The 25,262-nt window shown below is 38.5% G+C and overlaps 1 protein-coding gene across 1 annotated transcript; it reads right to left on the bottom strand.

Moving 5' to 3' along the window:
• Positions 1-341: 341 nt before the first annotated feature.
• ATP6V0D2 (ATPase H+ transporting V0 subunit d2) lies at positions 342-24,339 on the bottom strand. The gene is made up of 8 exons (XM_032222436.1): positions 24,113-24,339; positions 19,579-19,750; positions 13,607-13,785; positions 8,048-8,127; positions 5,649-5,726; positions 4,344-4,520; positions 2,134-2,211; positions 342-1,140 (listed from the first exon to the last, which is right to left on the bottom strand). Exons 1-8 carry the CDS (start codon positions 24,240-24,242, stop codon positions 979-981), a joined length of 1,056 nt encoding a protein of 351 aa, XP_032078327.1. The 5' UTR covers positions 24,243-24,339; the 3' UTR covers positions 342-978.
• Between the last annotated feature and the right edge of the window lie 923 nt (positions 24,340-25,262).

The raw sequence follows: 25,262 nt of genomic DNA, 5'->3' as shown, positions 1-25,262 counted from the left end.
TTTGACTCCCTCTCTGGATCAAATTGAGGACATCTTTATCACAGAAAACCCAAAGGAATCTACAATAATTTTATGCAATGTTGCATAAAATAAAGGCAGATTTTAAAATAATTACTGTGACATAATAGAAATGACATCCATCTTGTCAAAGTACGGAAGGCTATGATAGGGTGACTTATATGCCTTTGCTTAATCTCCAACTGAGGGAGTGTTCATGGAATTCTCCAACACTGGAAATTTTTAAGAAGTGATTGGACAACTATTTATCTGAAATGGTATAAGGTTTCCTTCCTGAGCAGGAAAACCTCCAAGATCCTTTCCAACTCTGTTATTTATTCTGTTCTGTTCTCTTCTCTTCTGTTCTCGTCTCTTCTCTTCTATTCTATTCTATTCTATTCTATATCAGAAAAGTCAATATGGCAGCCATAATGGTGTGATTAATGGTATACCTGTTTACTATGTGCATCACATATAGGACATACATTAAAACACTCAGCATTTCAATTGCACCATTCTGCCACCAGTTTCAATTTCCTGAGCACATCCATAGAAACCTTTGCTTCAGGTGCTAATTATTCACAAGCATTAAAGTCCTGCATAAACTGATTATTATTTATCTTTAAGCCATACATGTCTTGAAAATCTCTTCAAGTGGCGCTTGCCTTTATATTGAAAATCATCTTTGACAGCCCTTTAAATGGATGATTGCCTTTCGTAAAGTAGGATATTTGAAACATCCTAATCACAAGCTTTTGTATTCACCTTACATTTGTTGTAATATAATAACTGAAAATTGCTCAAATTAGGCTATGAGTTATTTCATTTAAACAGATTTAACATGTGGGAACAACGAAATGCTACATTCTAAGACAATTTCTTCCTAATGGCCAAACATGTAAACAGACTGGTGTGTTTTTTTGAGGAATAATTTAGTAAAGGACCCTTAATAAATGACAACAGGTACCACTAAGAATCAATTTAGAATATGGGGATGTAGTTGTTAATCTTTGTTCTGTGCCTTTGAGAAATGCATTCAGCAATCCATACAATATTTCTGCTTTCTTGTTCCTTCAGTTTAATGTAGGAATAAAAAACGCCAAAATGAAATTGACTGTTAAATGCCAGCACATTCATTTTTACCTGTACAAAAGGAGAAATATATTTAATTATTTTTTTTTTTTAAAAAAGGATAACTGGTTATCTCTAAATCATGTCTTTCCCTCTTTGGAATTCAAAAGAGCTTTACAAATGCCATACATTTAAATTGATTTTCCTTTTAGTTTGCTCAGTAAAAGCTGGCCTGAGGTTTAACTATATCTGAGCATTTGTGGCAATGCTTCAAATAGCTACAGGATCATCAAAAACAGCAGCCTTCACAGAAGGGTCAAGAAGGGCAAAACTGTCTAAAGCAACATTGTGGTATGGTGCTACTTGTCCAGCCGGTTTCTATATGCATTGTGACATTATACCTGACCCATAGGGAAGTAATTTGTGGCCAGACGTTCTGATGCGGCTTTCTTCATATTGATGCCACTTATCACAAAGGTTAAAAATACACCTTTTACAAAAAAAATTAGAAGCAAGGAAGTTTGTGAATCTTAGAACAAAGTCCACACCAACCTTTGAGTCACATATCTGAAAGGCCCACACTGCAAAAGAGGATGGGTGCACCAAAAGATGTTTAAAGGGTGAGTATTACATTAAAGGCTTAGTGTATTAAAATTAAACAAATGAAATATTAGTATTATAACTTTGTTTTCATTTTATTATATTCATGAAACATGGATTTTCACACATGATTACAGTGATTTCAAACCTGTCATGTCTCAGTCAATTCTCAGAATTTAAAATAAATTGAGGTCTCTGTGAAGAAAATCAAATGAGCCCACAGTCACTTTGTAAGGAGAGCTGGGCAGCATGATGGATGGATGGATGGAACCAACCTGTTCTGTTGGTCACATAGGGAACAATAGATATACTAATCTGGGAAACCTTTTCTGAAGTCCTTTCCTAGTCTTGGGAACATCCACAGTATATATGTCTGTTGGGGGCCCCACAAAACAAAATGTCTCGGAGTACATTGAAAATAAAGATTTCGAGAAGACAATGTTTGAAAGGAGGATCAAATCTTACCTCGAGCTCAAAAAAACCATCTTCCAAGGTTTTGTCACCTGTACTACCTCCAACCATTTCAAAGCAAGCCTTGTATTCCTGAAAGCACAAACAGCTACTAAATATTATGTAAAACGTTCACAAATTGCTTCTTTTTGTCTATAAGTGCTCTTGGTAAATTGCTTCTTCAGTGCATAGTTTTACTTCACATGTTTTATAAATTGCAAAGCATGTTCCCTCCCTCTTTCTTTCTCCCCTTTCTTAAAATACTCCTTCAAGGAAAGTTTACAGAGGCTAGCACTCAATGACAATGCATTTGCATGTATAGTTCTTGGATTCAGTTCTAATATCTCCAAAGAGAACTGCTGTTCACTCACTATAAACAGAATCCAACTAGGTGGATTGCTGGCCTGATTCAGTTTAATGTGTGTACAATGAATCTTTTATGGCAACATCACTATTACATGGACTGGAGTCACACATCATGCTAACCTATAGTGTGCTTGGTTTGTTTTCGATTTAATATATTGCATAAATCCAGTCAACATAATGAACGAGCCATGCTTATAATCAGGGTGTAATGGGATCCCAAATAATTCTGATTTATTCAAGACATTAAGATGAATAACCTAGCTTAGTGTCAAGTATAACCTTCAGCATTCCTTATTGCATGTACAGTAGCAAAGAAATAAAGCCATGTTAAATATTTTTTTCTTGCAGCTATATCTTTACTACATCATTTTATTAAATAATTTTAATAATTTATAATTTTATGAGAGATCATAAAAATAGAAAAATAAAGCCTTATTGTAAAAACATACTTTATCTATTCCAGGAAATAGACATTTCTTTTCTTTGAAGCCACTTACATAAATATTCTTACATTATGTTCAAATAACTAGCTCTTGTAAGCTCTTCTAAGTGTTCAACAACTGGTTGAGATAGAAAGCAGTACATATTTTCCTTTAAAGGTAAGATACCTATCCTCATATCTTTAAATTATCTTCTAACCCAGGATCCTAGAGTGATTTTATAGGATTTGGGGGTTAATTCCTGTTTGCTTTGAGAACTTGGAAAGGAAAATAATCTGAGTTATTTTTCAACAAGAAAAAAAATTAAGACAATGAAGATACTATCAGTGAGCCCCTCTATGTGTCAGAGTTCTGGAAGCTTTATCAGAATTATATCTTGCCTTTAACTTAATAATTTAAAGTGATGTATATAGCACTGAGAAGGGACGTGGTGGCTCAGTGGTTAAGACGCTGAGCTTGTCAGTAAGAAAGGTTGGCAGTTTGGCAGTTCAAATCCCCAGTGTAGTGTAATGGAGTGAGCTCCCATTACTTGTCCTAGCTTCTGCCAATCTAGCAGTTTGAAAGCATGTAAAAATGCAAGTAGAAAAAATAGGAACCACCTTTGGTGGGAAGATAACAGCATTCCATATGCCTTCAGCATTTAGTCATGCCAGCCACATGACCACGGAGACATCTTCGGACAGCGCTGGCTGTTCGGCTTTGAAAACAAGATGAGCACCGCCTCCTAGAGTCAAGAATGACTAGCACATATGTGCGCAGGGAACCTTTACCTTTACCTTATATAGCACTGAGTTCTGTTTTTCCTATTACCTGTACAGTTGACAGGAAAGGTCAATAGCATCAAAATGCAGGTGTAACTGGTGATCAAAATCCTGTCCCTTTTTTCATGCACTGTATGTTAAGAAGAGATGTGGCCTCAATTACCCAGTTGCATCTACTATTAAGACACTCTTCTCCTCTGGAGGTCCCCTCCCACTGTCCTCCCCTCAATTATACAGAAATTCCATTATAACATCAACTGTATTTATCAGCACTCCTTCTTCCAGAACAATCATATTTCATATCTCAGAAAAGCAAGAACAGGAAATGGAAATGGAAATAGCAATCTCCACCATTGGCCAGAGAGCTCCATGCATTTCTTTTAATGAAGCAAGTCAGAGGTGGGTTGCTCCTGGCCTGATTCAGCCCGGTTCAGCCAAATCACTAATGGCAGTTGAGGACCCGTTGAGCACGAGCACAAGCAAATCGGTAGTAAACCGGTTAGTAACCCACCACTGAAGCAGACTCAATGTTATCCATTTGCTTTGTTTAGAATCTGGTACACCCAGTATGTTAAGATTTTTAAAATTTGCCAACATCTACCCTAAAGTGGTATAGATAGAATATGGTTTTATCAGGCACAATTTGGAAATTACATACAGCATAGTAGTCCGCCACACCCTTCACTTGCTCATAATCCTCAGTCTTGGCAAGCATATCTAAGCCTTCTGGATACAGCCTGCCACAAGTTGGATACAGCTTCTGTCTGTCCTCTTTACTTAGTTCTGTTCCAAATGAATTAATTGTGATAATAAATGCTCGTCGGTCAGCTTCAAACTGAATAAAGTAAAACATACGACAATTTTACATATTTTTAAAGAATCATTCATAGATGCATAACTGTTACGCTGAGTATTAGTAATCCACTGAAATTCTCTCTGTCTTTTGGAAATCTTGATTTTTAAAAATTGGGTTTTTTTCACCTGGTTAAGCTTTCTTCCCTTTGTTAATAATATAAAAGTTAAGTAAACATCTTTCCACCCCACTGGGAACTCACATTATTTCCTAGTAATGTAACATATTCCAAAGGAAGAATTGAAAGAGCACCAATAAAATTGGTTCTGTGCAGAAATAGCTAGATTTTTAACCAATGAAATATTTCAAAACTTACTTATTAAAAAGAAATCAGTAGGCTGTGTACTACAGAAGTGAATCACTTTTTTTGCAATCTTTAATTCTGGCTGTTTATGCCAAGGACTGAAGGATAAGACAAAGAAGTAGATCACTGATTGATTTCAGTTTTTCTTGGTTTCTCAGTTTTCAAAATCTTTTTGATTTAAACTTTTGATAAATTTCTTAGTTTTCCATTTGGAATTTTTTGTAAATTCCATTCCTATATGAGTTTGAAATGTCTTTTTAAAAAACAACAACAATATGTATGCATTTTTACACATTATTCCAAACAGATGTTATTTGCCATTTCCCTAATGTTACATTTCTCTAATGTTAATATTTTTGCATATTTCTTTTTGCAAGCAATTTCCCTTTAATGTAATGCATCCTTGTACATTTATTTCATTAATACATTTTTGTCCAACTTCTGTCCAATAGATATACATTAATGTGAATTCATGTAGACTATATTCATAGGATACTAAATTATAGGATCAACAGTAGGTATATTTTTACAGGTGGAAAAATCATTAAAGAGAGATTCAACATAAAACTAAGGAGAAATTTCCTGACCGTGAGAACAATTAATCAGTGGAGCAGCTTGCCTCTGGAAGTTGTGGATGCTCCATCACTGGAGGTTTCAGGAAGAGACTGGGCAGCCATTTGTCTGGGATGATACAGGCTTTCCTGCCATGGGCAGGATGTTATACAAGAAGAGTGCTCCCAATGCTGTTATTTGATGTTCTAGGATTATAAATGAGATCTAAAGAAGACATATTAATTTTTTCTTACCTCTAAAATAGGACACATTATATCTGCTGTAGTGCCACCTTCTTTTTTGCAAAATGCATAAAAAGCCTCAAGATATGACTAAAAAATAGAACAGAAAAATAACACATTTATTTGAAAAACTGTCTTTGAAAGATCACAAATAGGATTTAATTGGAGTTGTTAATTTAGATGCGAGTCCAGACAGTAGGAAAAATATGAATACATTACTGATATATTGTTTACCGCAGAATGAAAGTAAGGTTAATGTGTTTCTTCCACCATTAAACTTATAACTCATGTAGGTTTTTGTGAAGCAAGAGGAGAATTGGCTGCATCTCTGGTTTGTTTTCTATTTGATTTGACTTGATTGCTATTAGTAAACTTGAGTACGAATTTGAGAAGCAAGGCATAGGGATAAGAATAATTTAGTTTCCTCCACATCCATTTGTCAAATTTGCAAGTTTCTACTTATCCCCTGGAGACTGCAATTAACAATATGAAAACTAGGAACACTGTTGAAGCCAGTGCCTGTGCTGTGAATTTTGAGAGCATATTTATGTGTTCTCAGAAAATGTACTACAGAAAATTAAAGAAATATGTTTGCCTATGGAGATTCTCAATCATCCAGGTCATGATTATCCCAAAGGTGTTCCCCCCCACAAAAAGGCAGGTAGGGATTCTTGGTTGTTGTTTTTTAAATGTTTCACTGCTCATCCAAGAAGCTTCTTCGGTTCCGAAGAAGCTTCTTGGATGAGAAGTAAAATGTTTTCAAGGAAAAAACCAAGCAAGTCCAGTTGCCTTTTAGAAAAAGAATTTTGGGGTCTCGAGGATATGTTCTTTACCTGTTCCTGTAGCCCACCTGAATTTCATCCCAAACTATATTGCATAAGATCAATATTAAAATAAAAGTTGAATTTGGAAATCTTGGTTTCTACTTAATAACTAGAAATATTGCTGAATTCAACATCAGCTGACAATGCTTCTTGTAACAACAACCCTCAAGGGCTAGTCCTACCATTAGACAGAGTGATGTCAGGGCATGAGAATGGCAGTCAAATGTTAGAAAACAGAGCTGTATGTAGACAGCTTATCCTCTGATCTTTAAAACTGTATCCACTGTGGAGGAATCATTTAGTGTTAAAATAAGAATGTGTATTCCAGTGTTTTTGAACCTTGGCAGCTTTAGGATGTGTGGACTTCAACTCCAGAATTCCTCAGCCATCCAGCCAGTTGAATCAACTTGGATGTGATGATGAAGAGAGTGGAAGAATTACTTTGTTCTTTGTCATGCACACCAAAACGTTCTTGGGATGACTTTTGCAACCTCGTGCAAAATATAAGTTCACTAAACTCAGGAGGGCTGAGATGTGAGCGAACCTGCATAGATTAGCCTCCAGAAAGTTATTAATACCTTCTGTACAGGGCGGGGCATAACCTTTTCCTAGGGGGTCACAGCAACACTTGTAATAACAACACAAATAATTCATACACCATTCGAAAGCCCATCAAAAACTGAGTTTATTGACACGATTTAATAGTCAGTATGACCACCATTAGCCCTTCGAACAGCATTCAAACGAGGTGGATAAGAACACAACAAATCTTCAAACAGTTCCGTTCGATTTTCCAGATTTTTCAACACAGTTTCCAAATTCATTCTCAAAGTTTCAACCGAATATCGATTTTGACCTTGCTCCTGAATCATCAGAGCTTCCACTTCATCCTTAATTATGGCCCCAATGTTCTCTGCCGGATTGAGATCTGGCGAATTGAGATCTGGCTCCAGCATCGCGAGCCTCTCGAAAGGCAATGCATTTTATTCTGTCAATGATCCTTTGTTCTTCCGAATCGAATTTTCCAGCCATTCTTAAAGCAAATTTAACATTTAATAGCTCATTCAATTCAGTTTTTTATGGGCTTTAAAATGAGGTGTCGCGGAAGTTGTAAACTGCTGTCGATCTTGCTGTGACCCCCTAGGAAAAGGTTATGCCCCGCCCTGTATAGTTGTGCAATCTTTTAATATACAATTATTGTTTGTCTATTGGCAACAGAGATTTGAAAGATTCCATTAAAATGTTATGTCAGAAAAATATGTTACAGAAAACAGAAGACATATTCGTTCTGTTTTTTCCACATGGGGTTTGCATCTGAACCTGCTTAAATTCTATATGTTAAATCCTATTTTTGAACAAAATGGCTTTTGTGTGACAGATAATAACATAAAATAGAACAGAAGTCACAAAGTACCTTTGCTTTTTTGCCACAGCCAGTAATATATAGTATACATCTATCTTATTTGTACTTTTCTTTTATCTATATTTATATGGTACCAGTGATAAATCTGCCACTTATTTTAGTAGCCTTAATCCGCACAGATTTCTCTACACAACAGAATTGAATAGAATTCAAGCGAGGTTTACCTTGTACAGTTTGTTGCGCATGAGTTCAATATTCATTTCATCCAGGTCATTTTCAGATATACAATCTTGAAAAAAGTCAGCTGTAAAGAACAATATTTAAACTATGGATCAGATTTCAAAAAAGGTCATTTATTACATTTTTTAAAAAATGTTCAAATGTTAAACAGTTTTTCTAATTATGAAAAATAGAAGAAAAAGGAACAGGAAAAAGATCATGATTATGAAAAAATGTTAATATTAAATCCCCAGAAGAATTGTGTCAAAATTAAAATGTTAAATGATAGCCATAGCCTCCTGGGATGCTCTTCTAAAATACTAGCTTACTATAGTTGGCTCTTGTAATTGTTGTTGATGACGTTATAAGAAAGTGATCAGTTTTATAGTGGCTAGGGAGTTGGCAGCACATTGCCAATTCCAGAAACAGGGTCTGAATATAGTTGCCTTTAAGAAACCTAGAACATTCTCAAATGTTGTTTATTATTGTAGAATAGGTTAGGAAAAGTGATAGAAAAGTTCTCAAGTTCTGTGATTGGTGTATCAGATTTGAAATCTTAAAGAACTATTGTTGTTAGAACACTTCAATTTGCGACATACAGATTTATGGCTTTTAATTCTGGGAAATTTTAACAATAAGTACATGAGCTGAGACAGTGGGAGAAGTGCCATTATTGGAGACAATTGTAGTGATCTGACTCAGCTGAAGGTAGCTTTGGTTCATATGTCACCAAACTCACATAGAGACCTATTTAGATTGCACATATGTATGCTCCCTTTTGCACACTAATCCAAATTATCACGATGCAGCTATAGGAGATGCTGAAAGTGTTAAAAACCCTATATGACTGGTGAAGAGGAAAGGAAATACTCAATACTGAGTTTGACTGTGCTGTGTAAATAAATCTGTGAAGGCATCCTTTAAATAAACTTAATTGGGTTCTTATCAGAGGTGGGTTCCTACCGGTTTGGCAAAACCAGTAGTGGCATGGAGGCCTGGGTTGCTGGAACTGGCAGTGACCCAGGCCTGCCATGCCCTCGAACCAGTTCCGCAGTCACCGCCGTCACCACTGCCATCTTGTTTTTGGGTTCTGTGCATGCACAGAACAATTTTAATTGAACTGCGCATCCAGAGTGCATGTGCACCATGGGTAGGTTTTAGGGGGTACACCCCAGCATGTGCGTACCCATTGGTCAAATTTAGCGTGTTTTCCGGTACCTGTACTTCCAGAGGCCACATACCGGAATGTTCCCTCCCATTGCCTGCCCCTTTGCCCACTCCCCTTGCCCACCCAGTTGTTGATCACTTGCCTTGCCTATCCACACCAGGCTTGCCCCGCAAACAGCCACCTCATTACCAATATGGGGTGGTAAATCCATGCAAAGCCAGGAAAATGCAGGCATTACCCACTCCCTCCATTGGAAATAAGGTGGCTGTAAGAGAGAAGAGGGCAGCACACTCCACGTGGCTGTGCAGCAGCCAAAGAAGGAACAGGAGGCAAGTATTTGGCTGTTGCAAAAACCCATGGGCACACACTGAGATTGAGATTGATTGAGATTGAGAGTTTATTTATATGCCGCCCTTTTCCCTGGGGGGACTCAGGGTGGCTTACAACTCAAAGGGGGGGGGGGAAACAAACATTTAACACGTAAAACAGTACATAATTAAAAGCACAACATTCATACCATTCGGGTGGGTTACAGTCTTTAGCCCCAGGCCTGATGGGATAGCCAGATTTTAAGGGCTGTGCGGAAAGTCTGGAGGGTGGTGAGGGTACGAATCTCCATGGGGAGATTGTTCCATAGGGTCGGAGCTGCCACCGAGAAGGCTCTCCTCCGCGTAGTTGCCAGTCGGCATTGACCGGCAGATGGAACTTGGAGGAGGCCTAATCTATGGGATCTAATTGGTCGCGTGGAGGTGATTGGCAGTAGGCGGTCTCTCAAGTACCCAGATCCACTACCATGAAGGGCTTTATGGGTGACAAGTAGCACCTTGAAGTGTATCCGGAGATTGACAGGTAGCCAGTGCAGCTCGCGGAGGATAGGTGTTATGTGGGTGAAGCGAGGTGCACCCACAATCACTCGCGCGGCCGCATTCTGGACTAGCTGAAGTCGCCGAATACTCTTCAAGGGCAGCCCCATGTAGAGCACATTGCAGTATTCCAGCCTAGAGGTCACAAGAGCACGAGTGACTGTTGTGAGAGCCTCCCGGTTCAGGTAGGGGCGCAACTGGTGCACCAGGCGAACCTGGGCAAATGCCCCCCTGGTCACAGCTGACAAATGGTGTTCAAAAGTCAGCTGTGGGTCCAGGAGGACTCCCAAGTTGCGGACCCTGTCTGAGGGGTATAAATTTTGACCCCCCAGCCTGAGAGATGGAACACTTGCCGAATTAGTGGGAGGGAAACACAACAGCCACTCGGTCTTATCTGGGTTGAGCACAAGTTTGTTAGCCCTCATCCAGTCCCTAACAGCTTCAAGGCCCTGGTTCATCACGTCCACCGCTTCATTGAGTTGGCACGGGGCGGACAGATACAACTGAGTATCGTCCTCATACTGGTGGTATTTTATCCCGTGCCGCCGAATGATCTCACCCAGCGGTTTCATGTAGATGTTGAAAAGTAGGGGGACAAGACCGAACCCTGCGGCACCCCATATGTTAGGAGCCTAGGGGTCGATCTCTGCCCTCCAACTAACACCGACTGCGACCTGTCTGAGAGGTAAGAGGAGAACCACCGCACAACAGTGCCTCCCACCCCCACCTCCCGCAGTCGTCGCAGAAGGATACCATGGTCGATGGCATCGAAAGCCGCTGAGAGGTCAAGGAGAACCAGGATGGACACGTGGCCTCCGTCCCTGGCTCTCCAGAGGTCATCGGTCAATGCGACCAAAGTGGTTTCTGTGCTGTAGCCAGGCCTGAAGCCGGACTGGAATGGGTCAAGATAACTAGCTTCCTCCAAGGACCGCTGGAGCTGAAAGGCCACCACCTTCTCAACAACCTTCCCCACAAAGGGGAGGTTGGAGACTGGACGATAATTGTTAAGAACGGCTGGATCCAAAGATGGTTTCTTCAGGAGGGGTCTCACCACTGCCGCTTTAAGTGCGGGGGGAAAGACCCCCTCCCGAAGGGAGGCGGTAACAACTGCCTGGATCCAGCCCCGTGTCACCTCCCTGCTGTTAGCAACCAGCCAGGAGGGACACGGGTCCAGTACACATGTGGAGGCACTCACAGCTCTCATGGCCTTGTCCACATCCTCAGGGGCAACATCCTGAAACTCAACCCAGCGATGATCTACCAGATTATCCCCTTGTGCCTCGGCTGGATCTGCGGAATCGGAGTCCAAGTCCGACCGAAACCGAGCAACTTTGTCCGCTAGAAACTGGACGTAATCCTCAGCCCTACCCTGCAGGGGATCCCCCGTATCCCTCCTATTTAGGAGGGAGCGGGTTATCCTGAACAGGGCGGCTGGGCGCGACTCAGCGGAGGCAATGACTTTCACTGCCCTTTCTCTCTGACAGCCGCCTGGTTAAAAAGCCATCCCCTGCCACGTTTTTCCTGGGGGGCTCCGCAGAACATCCCAAGACTGATGCCACCACATTTGCCCTCTTTGGAGACAAGTCCTCTTCAGAAGGATGAGGCCTCCATGGTCCCCCTCGCATTCCTCGTCTTCCAGCCGCGGACCCACACTGTGGAAAACATAGGTGCGCAGACACCTGCACAATTACAGCCCAGATCAGGACCAAAGCCCCTCTCCCAACTGGCCCGTCCTCCCTTGGAGGACTTCGGAGGGAAGCTTCTCCAGAAGCCTGGGCGAGTGAGAACAAGTTCCCGCCATTACGAAGTCTCCAACACTGTAATTGTATGGGGTGTGTGCACACGCCTATGTTTTCCACGGGCTCCAAAGTCATTGTCAGCTGCGCAGAACTTCACCGCAGCTCCATGCCATGGAAAACATAGGCACACACCCCATACAATTACAGCCTCAGAGACTTCGTAATGGCAGGAACTTGTTCTCACTCACCCGGGCTTCTGCAGAAGCTTCCCTCCGAAGCCCTCTAAAGCCTTCTGAGGGAGGAAGGGTGAGTTGGGAGAGGGGCTTTGGTCCTGCTCAGGGCTGTAATTGTGCGGGTGTGTGCGCATCACAGTATGGGGACCTGTCCCCAAAGAGGGCAGATGTGGTGGCATCAATCTTGGGATGTTCTGCGGAGCCTCCCCCCCCCCCCCGCCCAACAGTGCTGCCAGGTACTTTTAACCATATATTTTGGTCCTATAACTGCAGAATGCTGCAAAAAAACCATAAATGCAGGGGAGTTGTTGAGTGTTTCAAATGTGATTGGAACACTCAACATGGTGACCACAGTATGTTTGTGTGAGTGTGTGAATGAGTGAGAGAGACAGAGACAGACAGACACAGAGAGAGAGGCACACAGAGAGAGAAGGAGGGAGGGAGGGAATCAGAGACAGACAGTCACAGAGAGAGAGAGACAGAGATAGAGACAGAAGAGAAAGAGAAAGAAAGAGAGAGAGAGAGAGAGAGAGAGAGAACCTATGACCACAACTGAGCCCAAAATTTTGGTTGCTAAGCAAAAGCGTCGTTAAGTGAGTTTCACCATATTTTCCAAGTTGGCCACCCTCACCCAGTCACATGACCACCGAGCCACTCCCACAAAACAGGCCACATCTACAGAATAGGTTCTAAAGAATTTTGAAACCCACCACTGGCGTGCGTAAAGCATGCACACAGGCGAACCAGCAGTAAAGCCGGCCTTTACCACCCTTGGTTCTTATCTTAAACTAAGATCTAAGTAAACTAAACTAAGTAAATCAATTTCCCGAAGTAATTTCTACATATTGGATATACCAGAAACTTTTCGGTAACGTTTGTTTGGAAATACAACCCAAGAGATATTAATTTGTGTGGTTTGGATTCATTTTATTAATGCTGGATCAATTACTCTCTTATTAAAGGGGCATACACTTCTCTTGGCTGAATTAATCAATATTAATGCTTTTCATTTATAAATATGGTACTGGTTAAAAGAATCATGACATAACATGGAAAGGAGAAATCTACCTGATCTGCAGCAACGGGCTGGTTTTAAAATCCCGTATGATTTTTTTTTAATTGACTATTTTGACAAAGGTGCAAGAAAGAAGACATTCCTCAATACTTTCATGGAATTTTTGGTTGAAAACATTTTTGCAGACTGTTTTTCTTTTTTTCTCTTTACCTCTATTTTTTTCATTATTATTAATTTTGAGGGTATATTATATTGTTAACACTATTGTATGTATTTTTCTTGTGTTAACCGATTTTCTATTATATAAGAAATGCATAAAAATATTTATACAAAGGGGTATAGCATGTGATCTACTTAGCTAAAAAGATGTGTAAAAACTATTTAATATGTAATGTGTCTTCCCGGCACTAAAACGTAAATCAGAGCCTAGTAAGTTATGTTCATTTTGATGGGCCTCATGTTTTTTTAAAGGAAGAAGATATAGTAGGAAATGTTCTCTTCCATGGGAACATACTTAGAAATCGACGAAAAGATAAAGTGACATACCTAATGGTGTGTCGACCAAGATTGCATTGAAGAGCTCTGCAGGGTTGGGAGCAATGCTGACAGCTTCCATTTGCTCGAAGTTGCCCAAAGGATGGCACTTAAGAACCAATTCATCTATGGGTCTTTGGCGCAATGTACCAGTAATGAGGAGAATCACATTATCAATCATATAACTATACCTAGTATGACAAGATAACATCAGTCAAAGGTTTTATTACATTCTCTGAAAAATATTTTAAAATCCAACAATCAGGTTAATGTTAAATCTAATATCTTTCTAGCAGAACATTAATTTTCCTCTAAGCAGGGCTCCTATGATAAAATGGAAATAAGAATTTCTTCACAATGCATGCTACATTAAACAAGATGACAATATCGTCTAAAAGGGATCTATTTTGCAGACCATAGCACATTAAGAGATGGGGAAAGTCCAACTATTTTTACATTTCATTATCTGCATGTGGATTTTGTGATCCTCATTCTTCCTCACCTCTCTATCAGCCATTCTGAAACTTATAAACCTACAAATATTTTGGACCACAACTCAATCCTGCCCATAGCAGCTGAGTTGACGGTACTTGGAAAGCAACAGGTCTGGCACAAGAATGTTACTTTATATTGATAAATAGGAGACACATGCTACTGACTCTTATTAATAAGTCACATAGCAATGTGTTTGAAGACACATCTCTGCCACCTTCTTCTCTGGGTGATAAGTCATTTGGGGTAAATATTTAATTTTTCTTCTTAAAGTTTAATTAATACATTTTATAGAGAAGATGTATTCAGTCTTTCCCATTTTTACATAAGACAAGACAATTAGATTGGTGATGTCAGGGACTTAATATAATATTCTAAGAAATGAATTATCAATTGAAATCCATTTATCTAATTGCAGTATTATATACTGCTGACTCCCAAATGGACTCTTAGCACGTTACAAAAATACACATAAAATCTATTCCCACTAAAGCAGAATACCAAGTCCAAGTTACATTGGCATCCCAGTAAGCAAAATTAAAACACATAGAATAGTTTAATTCATGCATTCCACTTTTTATTATATTAACTCAAAGTGATAAACAAATCCAACACAACTTCCTCTTCCTATTTTTCTCATAACAACAACCCTGTGAGATGAGTTGGACTGAGAGAAAGTGACATGCCCAAGATCACCCAGCTGAATTTTGTGATGAAAGTCGGACTAGAACTCACAGCCTCCAACTTTCTAACCTGATATCTTAATATCTGTTCTCCACTTTATCTGCCTTTGGGGATAGTACCACCCAAATCTCCAGGTTTCGGATATTCTACAGAAATGGAGCATGGACCAAGAAACACCATGTTGCTTTCTCTTGATTTCTTCCCAGAAGGGCAGGGATGGAGGTGGGGAAAAGGTCTGTCTGAATTACAGCTCAAGACAAATGCATTGAATGGGATAGTTTTATTTGAACCAGGCAGACCTGTAACTACCTATCCATATTCCAAACCATAAAGGGCTTTATACATTAAAAATAAGCATTGAACTGTACTGCATGTTATACCAAAGCTGGCTTCTGGGTGGTCTTCCAAGGCAATTGCTTATAAAACTCTTTTCAGTAATCAATAGGATATGTTTCTAATTCAGAATGATAAAACACAGCAATTGATTCAGGCACAAAATCATAATTAATAGTTAAGTAAAAAAAGAAACAGTGCTTCAAACAAAAGAAGGAAATCTAATATTACTATGATGGTGTTAAAGGTAAAGATTTCCTCTATCCAATCATGTTCAACTCTAGGGAGCAGTGCTTATCTCTGTTTCTTAGCAGAGGGAGCCAGCATGATTAAGACTTTTCCATGTTCATGTGGCCAGCATGACTATAAGCCGAGGCAACCAGAATGCTGTTACCTTCCCACCAAAGTGGTACCTGTTTATCTACTTGCATTTACATGCTTTTGAACTGCTAGATGGGCAGGACCTGGGGAGCTTACTCCATCACACAGCACTCGGGTCTTGAACCCAGATTTGTCAGCTGTCCTGTGGACAATCTCAGCATCTTTAACTGCTGAGCTACTGTGTCCCCTACAATGTTATAAAGAGTTAAAAGGTAAGTATTTGAATGTATGAGGAAGGTTGGAAGGCACCAGGCTAGAAACAAGGAGCCTGTGAGTTCTAGTCCTGCCTTAGGCCAAAAGCCAGGTATTTGACCTTTGGCCAGTCAATCTCTCTCAGTTCTAAGAAGCAGACAATAAGAAACCACTTGTGAAAATTTTGCCAAGAAAACTACGGGAAGTAATCCAGACAGTTGCTAGAAATCAACAAAGGAGAAAAAATGTACATATTTACTGCAAATCAGGGGAAAAAATCAATTAGTAACACATAGCTTGTCTGCATGTTTTCAGTCTCCACATTAGTTTATTAAATTATCTTATCAAGTAATTTCTATGGTTTTTCTTTAAACATTACATCATTTTATTTCACACAAAACACATATTTTTGGACACTAGTCATTTATTTCAATGGAACTTAAAAGTGCTTAACATGCTCCATTTCTATTTAAATTTATTCACAATTCATAGAATTTGTTCACCACACAACAGTAACTGAGACTATGGGAATCATTTGCTATAAATTTATTTCCTTAAAAGTATGCAAATGTCATCACATGAAATAACATAAGGATATGTTGTTTTTCAGTACATATATTAGGCTTGTGACAGATTTTGCTTTGATAGAATCAGAGGGGGGTTAAAACAGGTTCTAGGTCACTCTGCCTCAATAGGCATTCTCAGCAAAGGGACCCCAAAACATTAGTGGCAACTTAGGAGACAGACTAAGTCATGTTGTTGCTTAAGAGATAATGACAGATGACTCCCAGTCTCCAGTCTAAGTGCATGTTACTCAAAGTCAGTCAGTTATTCTGACATTTAAGGGGAACAAAAAACCTTCTGTGCTGTAAAGATGTAGCAATAATGAACACAGCTAACACATAATTGTTCTTTTATGAAAGTCCAAATTAGTTGCTTAAGGAAAATGTGTTTAGGCTAAAATCAGTCACACTATTTTTCAAGGAAAGGTCTTTAGAAGAAATTATAGATCCATCTCTGGATCTGTTAACTAAAATAAATAAATAAGAAAACAATCAGAGATTTTAGAAGTTTCTTCCCAGATTGCCATATCTCCCAGAATTCTTGTGGGCACAGAGCAGCTTCCCAAGCATCACTCATAATAAAAATCAAAGATAAAGGCATCCTGATTTGAACCTGGTAGTTGCATCCAGGAAGAAATGTATTTCCTTTGTCTTCTTTAGCAGGATGGTAGCTTTTATTTACTTTCAGTCTATCCAACAGCCATGGAATTCTTAGATGGTTCTCTATTCAAGTAATTTACCAAGGCTGATTCTACTTAGTTTCCACATTGCTAGCATCTCAAAGCAATTTTGCCAAGTGAAATATAAACAAGGTCTCTTGACCTAGCATTTGCATCTTTAATTTTTAGATGCAAACTAGTAATTAATATATTAATATATTTAATTATCTCCAAGTATTAAAGTGGTTACAACAATAATACAAAACAATGGTAACCATTTTTTCTAAAAATTAATATGAGCATAATAATAATAATGACATATTAATACAATTTAACTCAATTTAAAGTGAAACAGTGAGTAGTAAACATTAATAATCAAATACCACCATCCCTGCTTGGTTCCCAAACATACCGAATATTGTTCTACTTGGTTAGCTAAATGCTATATTGCCTAATTAGGTCATCACCTTGTATTATGTAAAAGTGCCATATCAGGTACCCAGAACATTACAGTAATGCAGTGATCAAGTATCCCTAGCATGTCTACTTCAATCCATGGTGCCAATGTCTGGCATGAAAGAGGAGATTTGTTGGCCTTTAGTTACTTTTGAGTTCTTGTTACAACTGCCAAGGCAAAGGCAAAGGCTAAGGCAACCATGTGAATGCTTAGAGGACATAATGTAAGAGTTGCTCACAATGCTTCCTAGCATGCTGTCTACGTGCTACAGGGTGTTTCTCAACCTTAGCAACTTAAGATGGGTGGGCTCCAACTCCCAGAATGCTGGCTGAGGAATGCTGGGAGTTGAAGTCCACTTATCTTAAAATTGCTAAAGTTGAGAAACACTGTTCTAAAGATTGATAATAATAGCACCACAATGTTATTGTGACTGCTCCAAGAGGTATTGAATTATTGGATGTCCTTGCATTTGAATTTGCCCACAAACCTTGGGAGCAACATTGGGTAAGAGCTTTGTGAAAACTTTAAATGAAAATAAGACCCAGCCACCTAATAATAAATGTGGTGGTGGGGGCAATGGTTGGGCTGTTGTCAATAATAACAGTGATCATTCCACTATTCAGAATTGCCTGGGTGCTGCTTAACAATGCCAGGTTTTTACAATGATCTGCATTCAACATTCTCTGGACATAGTTCAGGCTCAGTCTATTTCATAATAATTTTTAAATCATTTCTGAAAACTAACTCATGCTACAAGGGGAGGGGGATCATTCTAGGTCTGGGCTTCCTGTTTATATGACTTGTCAGCCAGTGGAACATGAAGCCACATGAAATGATAAATTTACTTTTACTGCAAGTTTTTCAACAGAGGCTGGATGGTGAGGTCTCAGAGTTATTCTTGCAGATCTTCCACTGAATAGGATGGGTGCTAAGCTTTCTTCTACCTCTGTAATTTCTATGTTATGAAATTGCAACCCGTTTTTACAAAAAAAGAAAGATCAACAAGGTTAAAAACTCTCTGACATTTTTATGACTCATCTTTCCTACTGAGTGAAATATTCCTACAATAACAGAAAAAAATTTCTAGGAAAAAAAAGTTGCAGTTCTGTTTCGGATTTTTAAATAAGGCTACTCAGCGTAGTATCAAAATGTCCCAAAGACTAGCAGATGCCAACAAAGAGATACACACTATCTAGCAGTTGTGTGGCAGCATAAAAATGCTCTATTGCTCTAATGTAAGTCTATGTATTAAACTGGCATACAAGTAAACCTAATATTTCTGGATGGAAACATTCTGTATTTTGCTTGGCCATTCCAACAGTGTGAAACTACCTAGCCAAGAAGACACAGTTTATGAAGCAATTTGGCAAGCATAACATGGGGATTTTCATGATTAATATTTAAACAGCAATAGCATATTCAAGAATATGTATGTTTGAGATAGTTAGGTTTTTTAAAATAAATTCTAAGATAAAAGTTAAATTTTCCTTGAGTTTAACTTCTGATGAATAGATGAAGGTGTCGGTGTTGGTTTCTTGACAACAGGCTGGAGGATTTTGTTATGATCTTTTGCAAAGTTTTTTGAGTGTCCTACTCTAATCTACAACACCAAGATTTTCCGGTTGTCTCCCATGACGTATTCAACAGGTCAGTTAATGTTTTTAACAAGATGTTTTTATTTATTTATTTATTTATTTATTTATTTTGTCAAGCATTTATTAGATAACGTACTATATAAGTATAAACATGATTTTGGATACATGAAATGGATACGAATAAAAAGAAACATTAGGGCAGGGACAGTAGGCACATTGGTGTGCTTATGCATGCCCCTTACAGACCTCTTAGGAATGGGGTGAGGTTGACAGTAGACAGTCTAAGATTAAAGTTTTGGGGGTTTGGGGAAGAAACCACAATCAGGAAGTGCATTCCAAGCATTGACCACTCTGTTGCTGAAGTCGTATTTTCTGCAGTCAAGTTTGGAGCGGTTTATCTTAAGTTTGTATCTATTGTTTGCTTGTATATTGTTGTGGTTGAAGCTGAAACAGTCATTGACAAGTAGGACATTGTAACGGATAATTTTATGTACTACGCTTAGGTCAGTTATACTTTTTTATAACAGTTATACAGTTATGTTGCACTTTTCAATAGTATAAAGACATAGGTTTTAGCTCCTCTTCATAGCTCACTGGCACAATAATTTCAGGATGTAACTTTACTTACGTAACATAATTTAGAAAAGTTGAAAGTGGTTCAAAGGCATGATTTCTAAAATACTGAAATTCTGTCAACAGTTTGAATTTTAGTTTGTCATCAATTGTAGAAACGGTAAGAGGACCAGTTTCATTGGCCAAGAAGTTTCCATAATCTGTGGTTTGTAAATGTAACTTCAGGTCTAAAACAGAATTGAAAAGTTAATAACAACAAATGTACTGTTTTCAAACCAATTAAGTGACAAATCATACTGATTTCCCATTTCAATGACTCATATACAGCTGCACACAATATTTATTGTATTTTTAAACACTGCCTAGATCATAGCATCTCAAACCAATAATCATCATGACACCTTAAAATACTATAATACCTTATTCAATAACAAATATAACATATTCATTAAAAAACAGTGGGAAGAAATATTTTCACATTTTTTTATTGGGAAGGCCTTGGTGAAGAATATATTTTCAACAGATACTTTAAAGATCATATATTGTAGTAGGCATTTCGGGGTAGGGGAGCATTCCAGAGGGTTAATGTTCCTGTGTTTAGTTTTAATCTCCAATCTATAAATCTGGATTTGAAATATTTTCTAAATCACAATTGGCTCAAACAATAGTTTCTGTTGAATTCAAAAGATAAGTCAGAAATTAGAGAATGTATAACCAAATCAAGATAAATAAATAATTTATTAGAATGTTGTTCTCCTAAAAAGCCAGAATCTGAAAGCAGAATGTGCTGTTGGCCCCACATCCTGGTTTAGAAAATCCTGCATCCTGACTAAAAAAAACTAGATAGAAATGTCATTCTTTGAATAAGCCAGCAAAATTTACTTGCTTTGGCAATCATAATCTCTACTCAAAATAGGGCTATCAGATCTAAACTGCCATTAGATTGTAGCAATGAGAAAGTCTAACTCAGGTGTTATCTAATGGCTATGTGGAATTATGCAACTCACATTTGGTATCCCAGATTAAATATATAAGGGGCAATCATTCTGACTGAGTGTAAGCAATTTAATCATAGTTGACATTGAGTTCAATTTCAGTTAACTGCAGTTTATATACTATCCACTTACTTACCTTGATTCAACTCCCTTCAGGATAGCAGCCCTTGCATGCCACGAAATGATCCAGTTCAGATTTCTAGACTGCTCCTGGAAGTTGAACTACAGGGACTATATCCTTTAATTGTTCCCAATACTCCAAATAGGGATTATTATATGGGATTGCACTCATCATTAAAATGGTAACCAATATAAATCCAGATATTGTTTTGTTCTATAAACAGATTACTGTTGTTGTTGTTGTTGTTGTTGTTATTATTATTATTATTATTTACTTTATTCATTAAACATGAAACTCAGCCATTTGAACATTCAAAAATGCATTACAAATAGCAGTGACTGGTGCTAATGGTTGGCTGCCAGTGTCCTAGGTATCAACCAAGTACCTACTTAAAATATAAGATGTTCCGAGTAGTGCAGCTTTTTTGCAGTTCTACTGGTGTTATTGCAGCAAGCTGCAATTTGTTGATGTATCTTGTAAAATTCTTGTACATGAGGCCAAGTGCCCCAATGACAATGGGTATCACTATTACATGCTTCATCCATAGCCATGTAGTTTCGATGACCTGGTCGCGAGATTTCATTATTTTTTCTAGTTCTTTTTCTTCGACTCTGGCATCTCCAGGAACAGCGATATCAATAAACTGTACACTTCAGCTCTCTACAGCCATGATATCTGGCATGTTGTGCTCCAAATGACGATCCTTTTGTATTCGAAAGTGCCACAAGATCTCCTTCTCCTCCTCCTCCTCCTCCTCCTCCTCCTCCTCCTCCTCCTCCTCCTCCTCATTATTATTGTTATTGTTATTGTTATTTGGTTAGTCTTTGGTAAGATTCACAGCCTTTGGGGCTGGTTGGTAGCTCAACAGCTCGAGTCGTAACCAAGGACCTAGGAACTGTTAAGGTAACGTCGGAGGATATAAGTTGTTCCAAGTAGGGTGGTTTTTTGTAGAAACAGAATGTTCAAGTCTGATAAATTTAAAATTTCCAAATAGCGAGGTAGCCCTTAGGTATTTATTCCCTAAGCCGTAAAAAAATTATAGCAGCTTTTATAGGAACATTTCAAAAAGAAAACTATGAACATCTTGATTTTTTTTCTTTAAAAAGATTGCAGCTGTATAGATCAAAACCAACCAGGTAGGAAAATCTAGTTCAAAGAAATGCATCAATCCAAGCTGTAGATGTTACAAGACCAAAGTATTGCAAAGCTGCTATCATGTTGAGTCACATAACCTATTGTATATTGTCATACCATAGTTTATAAGTGAAGATTTCTTGCAGAGCACACTATGAGTGCGAGCTTAATTAATATGTTTCAAAATGTTTAAGCTTCAGGAATGCAGTAGGCAATAACCATCTTACATGCCTCCTTTTATTTCCATCAATTCCTACATAATTTCTGGAAACTAACTTCTTCCATTCCAGGAGCAGTAATTTCCTCTTTCCATTACAATGAGATTGAAAGCTCCAGTTCCTTTGTATCATTCTCATAATGATAGTTGTTGTTTGGGTGGGCCAGTTTTTCTAAGAAAAATCCAAACTTTTGGAAGTTCATTTTAGTTGGAAGGAAGAGAGAGAAAATAATTGTATGCTAAATAAATCAGAAAAATGTACCAGAATGTACAAAAAAGGTGGAGTTGGAGATGTGTAAAGAGATTGTGCTACTAGATCGGTGCTGTAAATATTCAGACAGCTGTGAAGGACAGCGACACATTTTCTGTATGTCTTTATTGATATCTAGCATCATGCAGACTTTGAAGGTTAAATCTAGCAGTCACTTTATTTCTGCTAGGCTAAAGCCTGCCAATATAAACTAATCAGGATTGTATGCTAAACAAAGGGCTGCAGAATTCAAAACAGTGGTCTGTTGGTAAAACATTGTAAAGATTATAGCCTTACCTGCGGTAAAAGGGTGAAATGTGAAATAATCACAGGCATTGGCCTGCATATTTGCTTCCTAATTTATTTCTTTTCTTTTTTTAGATAGAAACAGTAAATAGATGAAATTCTAAATGCAAGATTTGCCTGGAGTTAATCACCTCTCAGACTGAATTCAGAAAGACCAGCATCCAAAAATAGCCTATAATGACCTCAAAACCTCAGCCTGTTGCTGTATTCAAGTGACTCTAATTACATTGGAAATTTAAAATACCATAAATATAACATAATGTATTTCTAGTAATTTTTAGTCATGCACATGATCACGTGAAATAAATTAGTAGGGATTCCTGAATTTGTGGCTTTTTGTTTTAAGTAATTACATTTGTATTAATTACTCTGGAATTGCTTTAGGTTCATCTATAGTTCATCTAACCCTATTCTAGTTTCCTTTGTAAGTATTGAATGCAGCCCACCAATAGTTTAATAGACATATATTAGATATATGTACATATTTATTGCAGCTTCTCTTATAAATCTAACCCTAACTTTATAAATCTGTTGCAGCTTCAAGACATCCTAAAGTGTAGCGAAAAATGTTTATGCTTGTGAATTTTAAAAAAAAAATTGTCCTAACATTCTACATCTGCTTGTTTCAGGTAATGTCTTAATGTAGCTAATGGACCTGGTTACTAATATGATTAAATATTAGACTATAGAAGAACATATTCTCATTATTATTAGAACTGCATAACAGAAGCACAATTCTAGTAGAAGTCATAATGTAACCCAAAAAGCTTTCCAATTTTTTTCTCAAGGTGATTTCTGCCTACACCCTACCTGAGACCTAAAGATCTCTTTGTAAGATAATCCCAGGTTTTAATTCTGGTAATTCCAGTGATATATCCAGCATTCTTTTATTAAAGTTTAATCTAATGCCAAGATATTGATGTTTTTCTCTTTTTAAGAGAGATAATATAATTTTGCATGGCATGGGGTCAGGTTATTTACAGAACCATCTTCATCCCATTACATAGTCCAGCATCCCACTCAATCAGGCAGGAAAGTTATGTTGCAGACTGCATAAATTAAAGAACTCCAGCTGGTGCGGTCCAGGAAGAGGGCCTCCTCTGCCATTGCCCCCAGATGTGAGGCAGGCCGCCACTCTCCTGGCCTTCCGAAAAGGAAGCTCCATGGCTCTATGGCCTCTCTGGGAAGCCCAAAGAAGCATGCAGCTTTCAGGCTGGTTAGTCCCCTAAAAGCCTTCCTTTACCTTTTAACTAATTTTAATCTCTTGTCTATTTTTAAACTTTTATATATACTGTTACATATTTTAACATTTTATTGTACAGAGCCCAGCATCCCTTTCTGAGAAAGGTGGCCAGTAGATAGATGATAGATGATAGATGATAGGTGATAGGTGATAGGTGATAGGTGAGAGATAGACAGAAAGACAGACAGACAGACTGATAGATTGATATAGTTAGAGAGATGAGAGATGAGAGAGGGGGGGAGAGAGAGGGGGGGAAGGAGAGAGAGAGAAAGAAATAATTTTCCCAAAGCCAAAACACTAAACTTCAACATAACCCAACTCACCTTCCAGAGTTTCGCACTGGACTAAGTTAACATAATCAGAAGCTTTCAAGATTCCAGCTTTAAAGCCTCGGACCAGTCCTTCTAGATAACCATGATTAACGTTGAAATAAAATTCTGAGTAGCCTGGCATAATGGAAATCTCCCCGTGTGCAGAAACTCCTGAGTTTTGTGTTTCTCTTCAGTAGATGATCACTAGAAGGAGCTAGAACTGGTTGGGTCAAAGTGAATTCTTTCTTCCTGCTTCATTGTTTCCAATACAAACTAGCTGTGGTTTTCAGTGCTTACACAACATGAATTTACCACACAGAACTCTAATTTTTTCCTAGAACTGGATACTTCCGTGTATAAGGGATATCTGTGCAAGGCCAACAAAGAGTAGAGACAAACCAAGGAAGCTGTACATTTTTCAAAAGTAGCTTGGCTTTATCTGACAAGAATTTTAAACATTGTGTGCAATGTAGTGCTTAAAAATATAACTAAATCTGTATACCACTTCTCCTATTTAAACTCTTGTGTCTGTAACCTTTAATTGATGAAATGGTGCGTCATAGGGCAAACCAGTGCTGGGTTTCAAAAAAAATTTAGAACCTTTTCTGTAGGTGTGGCCTGCTTTGTGGGAGTGGCTTGCCGGCCATGTGACCAGATGGGAGTGGCTTGCCAGCCATGTGGCTGAGTGGGAGTGGCTTGGCAGTCATGTGAATGGGTGGGTGTGGGCAACTTGTAAAATGTGGTGAAACTCACTTAACAACGCTCTTGCTTAGCAACCAAAATGTTGGCTCAGAAACTCTGGCATTTGAAGCATGCAAGTCTTAAAGCTATCAACTTACAAGACCCTTGCACCCCTAACCCTTTAGAAAAAAAACCCTAGGGGTGTTCAAACAGCTTTAAGACTTGTGGACTTCAACTCCCAGAATTCCTCCTCTCGCTCTTCATCTTAATGATGTGCAGACGGGTGGGAGGAGGGATCTGGAATCGGTTCTAAACGGCACTGTAGATTTGTGGAACCTCTTCTATAGAAGAGGTTAGAACTGTCAGGAACCCACCCCTGGGGCAAACCCTTGTCAACAAAGGTACCTCAAATGGGCTAAATTATAGAATGCCAGGAAGGAAGGAAGGAAGGAAGGAAGGAAGGAAGGAAGGAAGGAAGGAA

The sequence above is a fragment of the Thamnophis elegans genome, chromosome 8, assembly GCF_009769535.1.
Source record: "Thamnophis elegans isolate rThaEle1 chromosome 8, rThaEle1.pri, whole genome shotgun sequence".
Taxonomy (NCBI): domain Eukaryota; kingdom Metazoa; phylum Chordata; class Lepidosauria; order Squamata; family Colubridae; genus Thamnophis; species Thamnophis elegans.
The sequence above is the reverse complement of the archived record's forward strand: the minus strand, read 5'-3'. Positions and strand labels throughout refer to the sequence as shown.

Excerpts from the sequence above, each read along its gene's own strand:
- ATP6V0D2 (XM_032222436.1), bottom strand. The coding sequence starts at position 24,242 with ATGCCAGGCTACTCAGAATTTTATTTCAACGTTAATCATGGTTATCTA. Across the intron at positions 4,521-5,648 it reads TAATGTGTCCTATTTTAGAG|TTTGAAGCTGACCGACGAGC; the intron begins GTAAGAAAAAAT and ends TACTTTATTCAG. Across the intron at positions 1,141-2,133 it reads ATGGTTTTTTTGAGCTCGAG|GTAAAAATGAATGTGCTGGC; the intron begins GTAAGATTTGAT and ends CCTTTTGTACAG.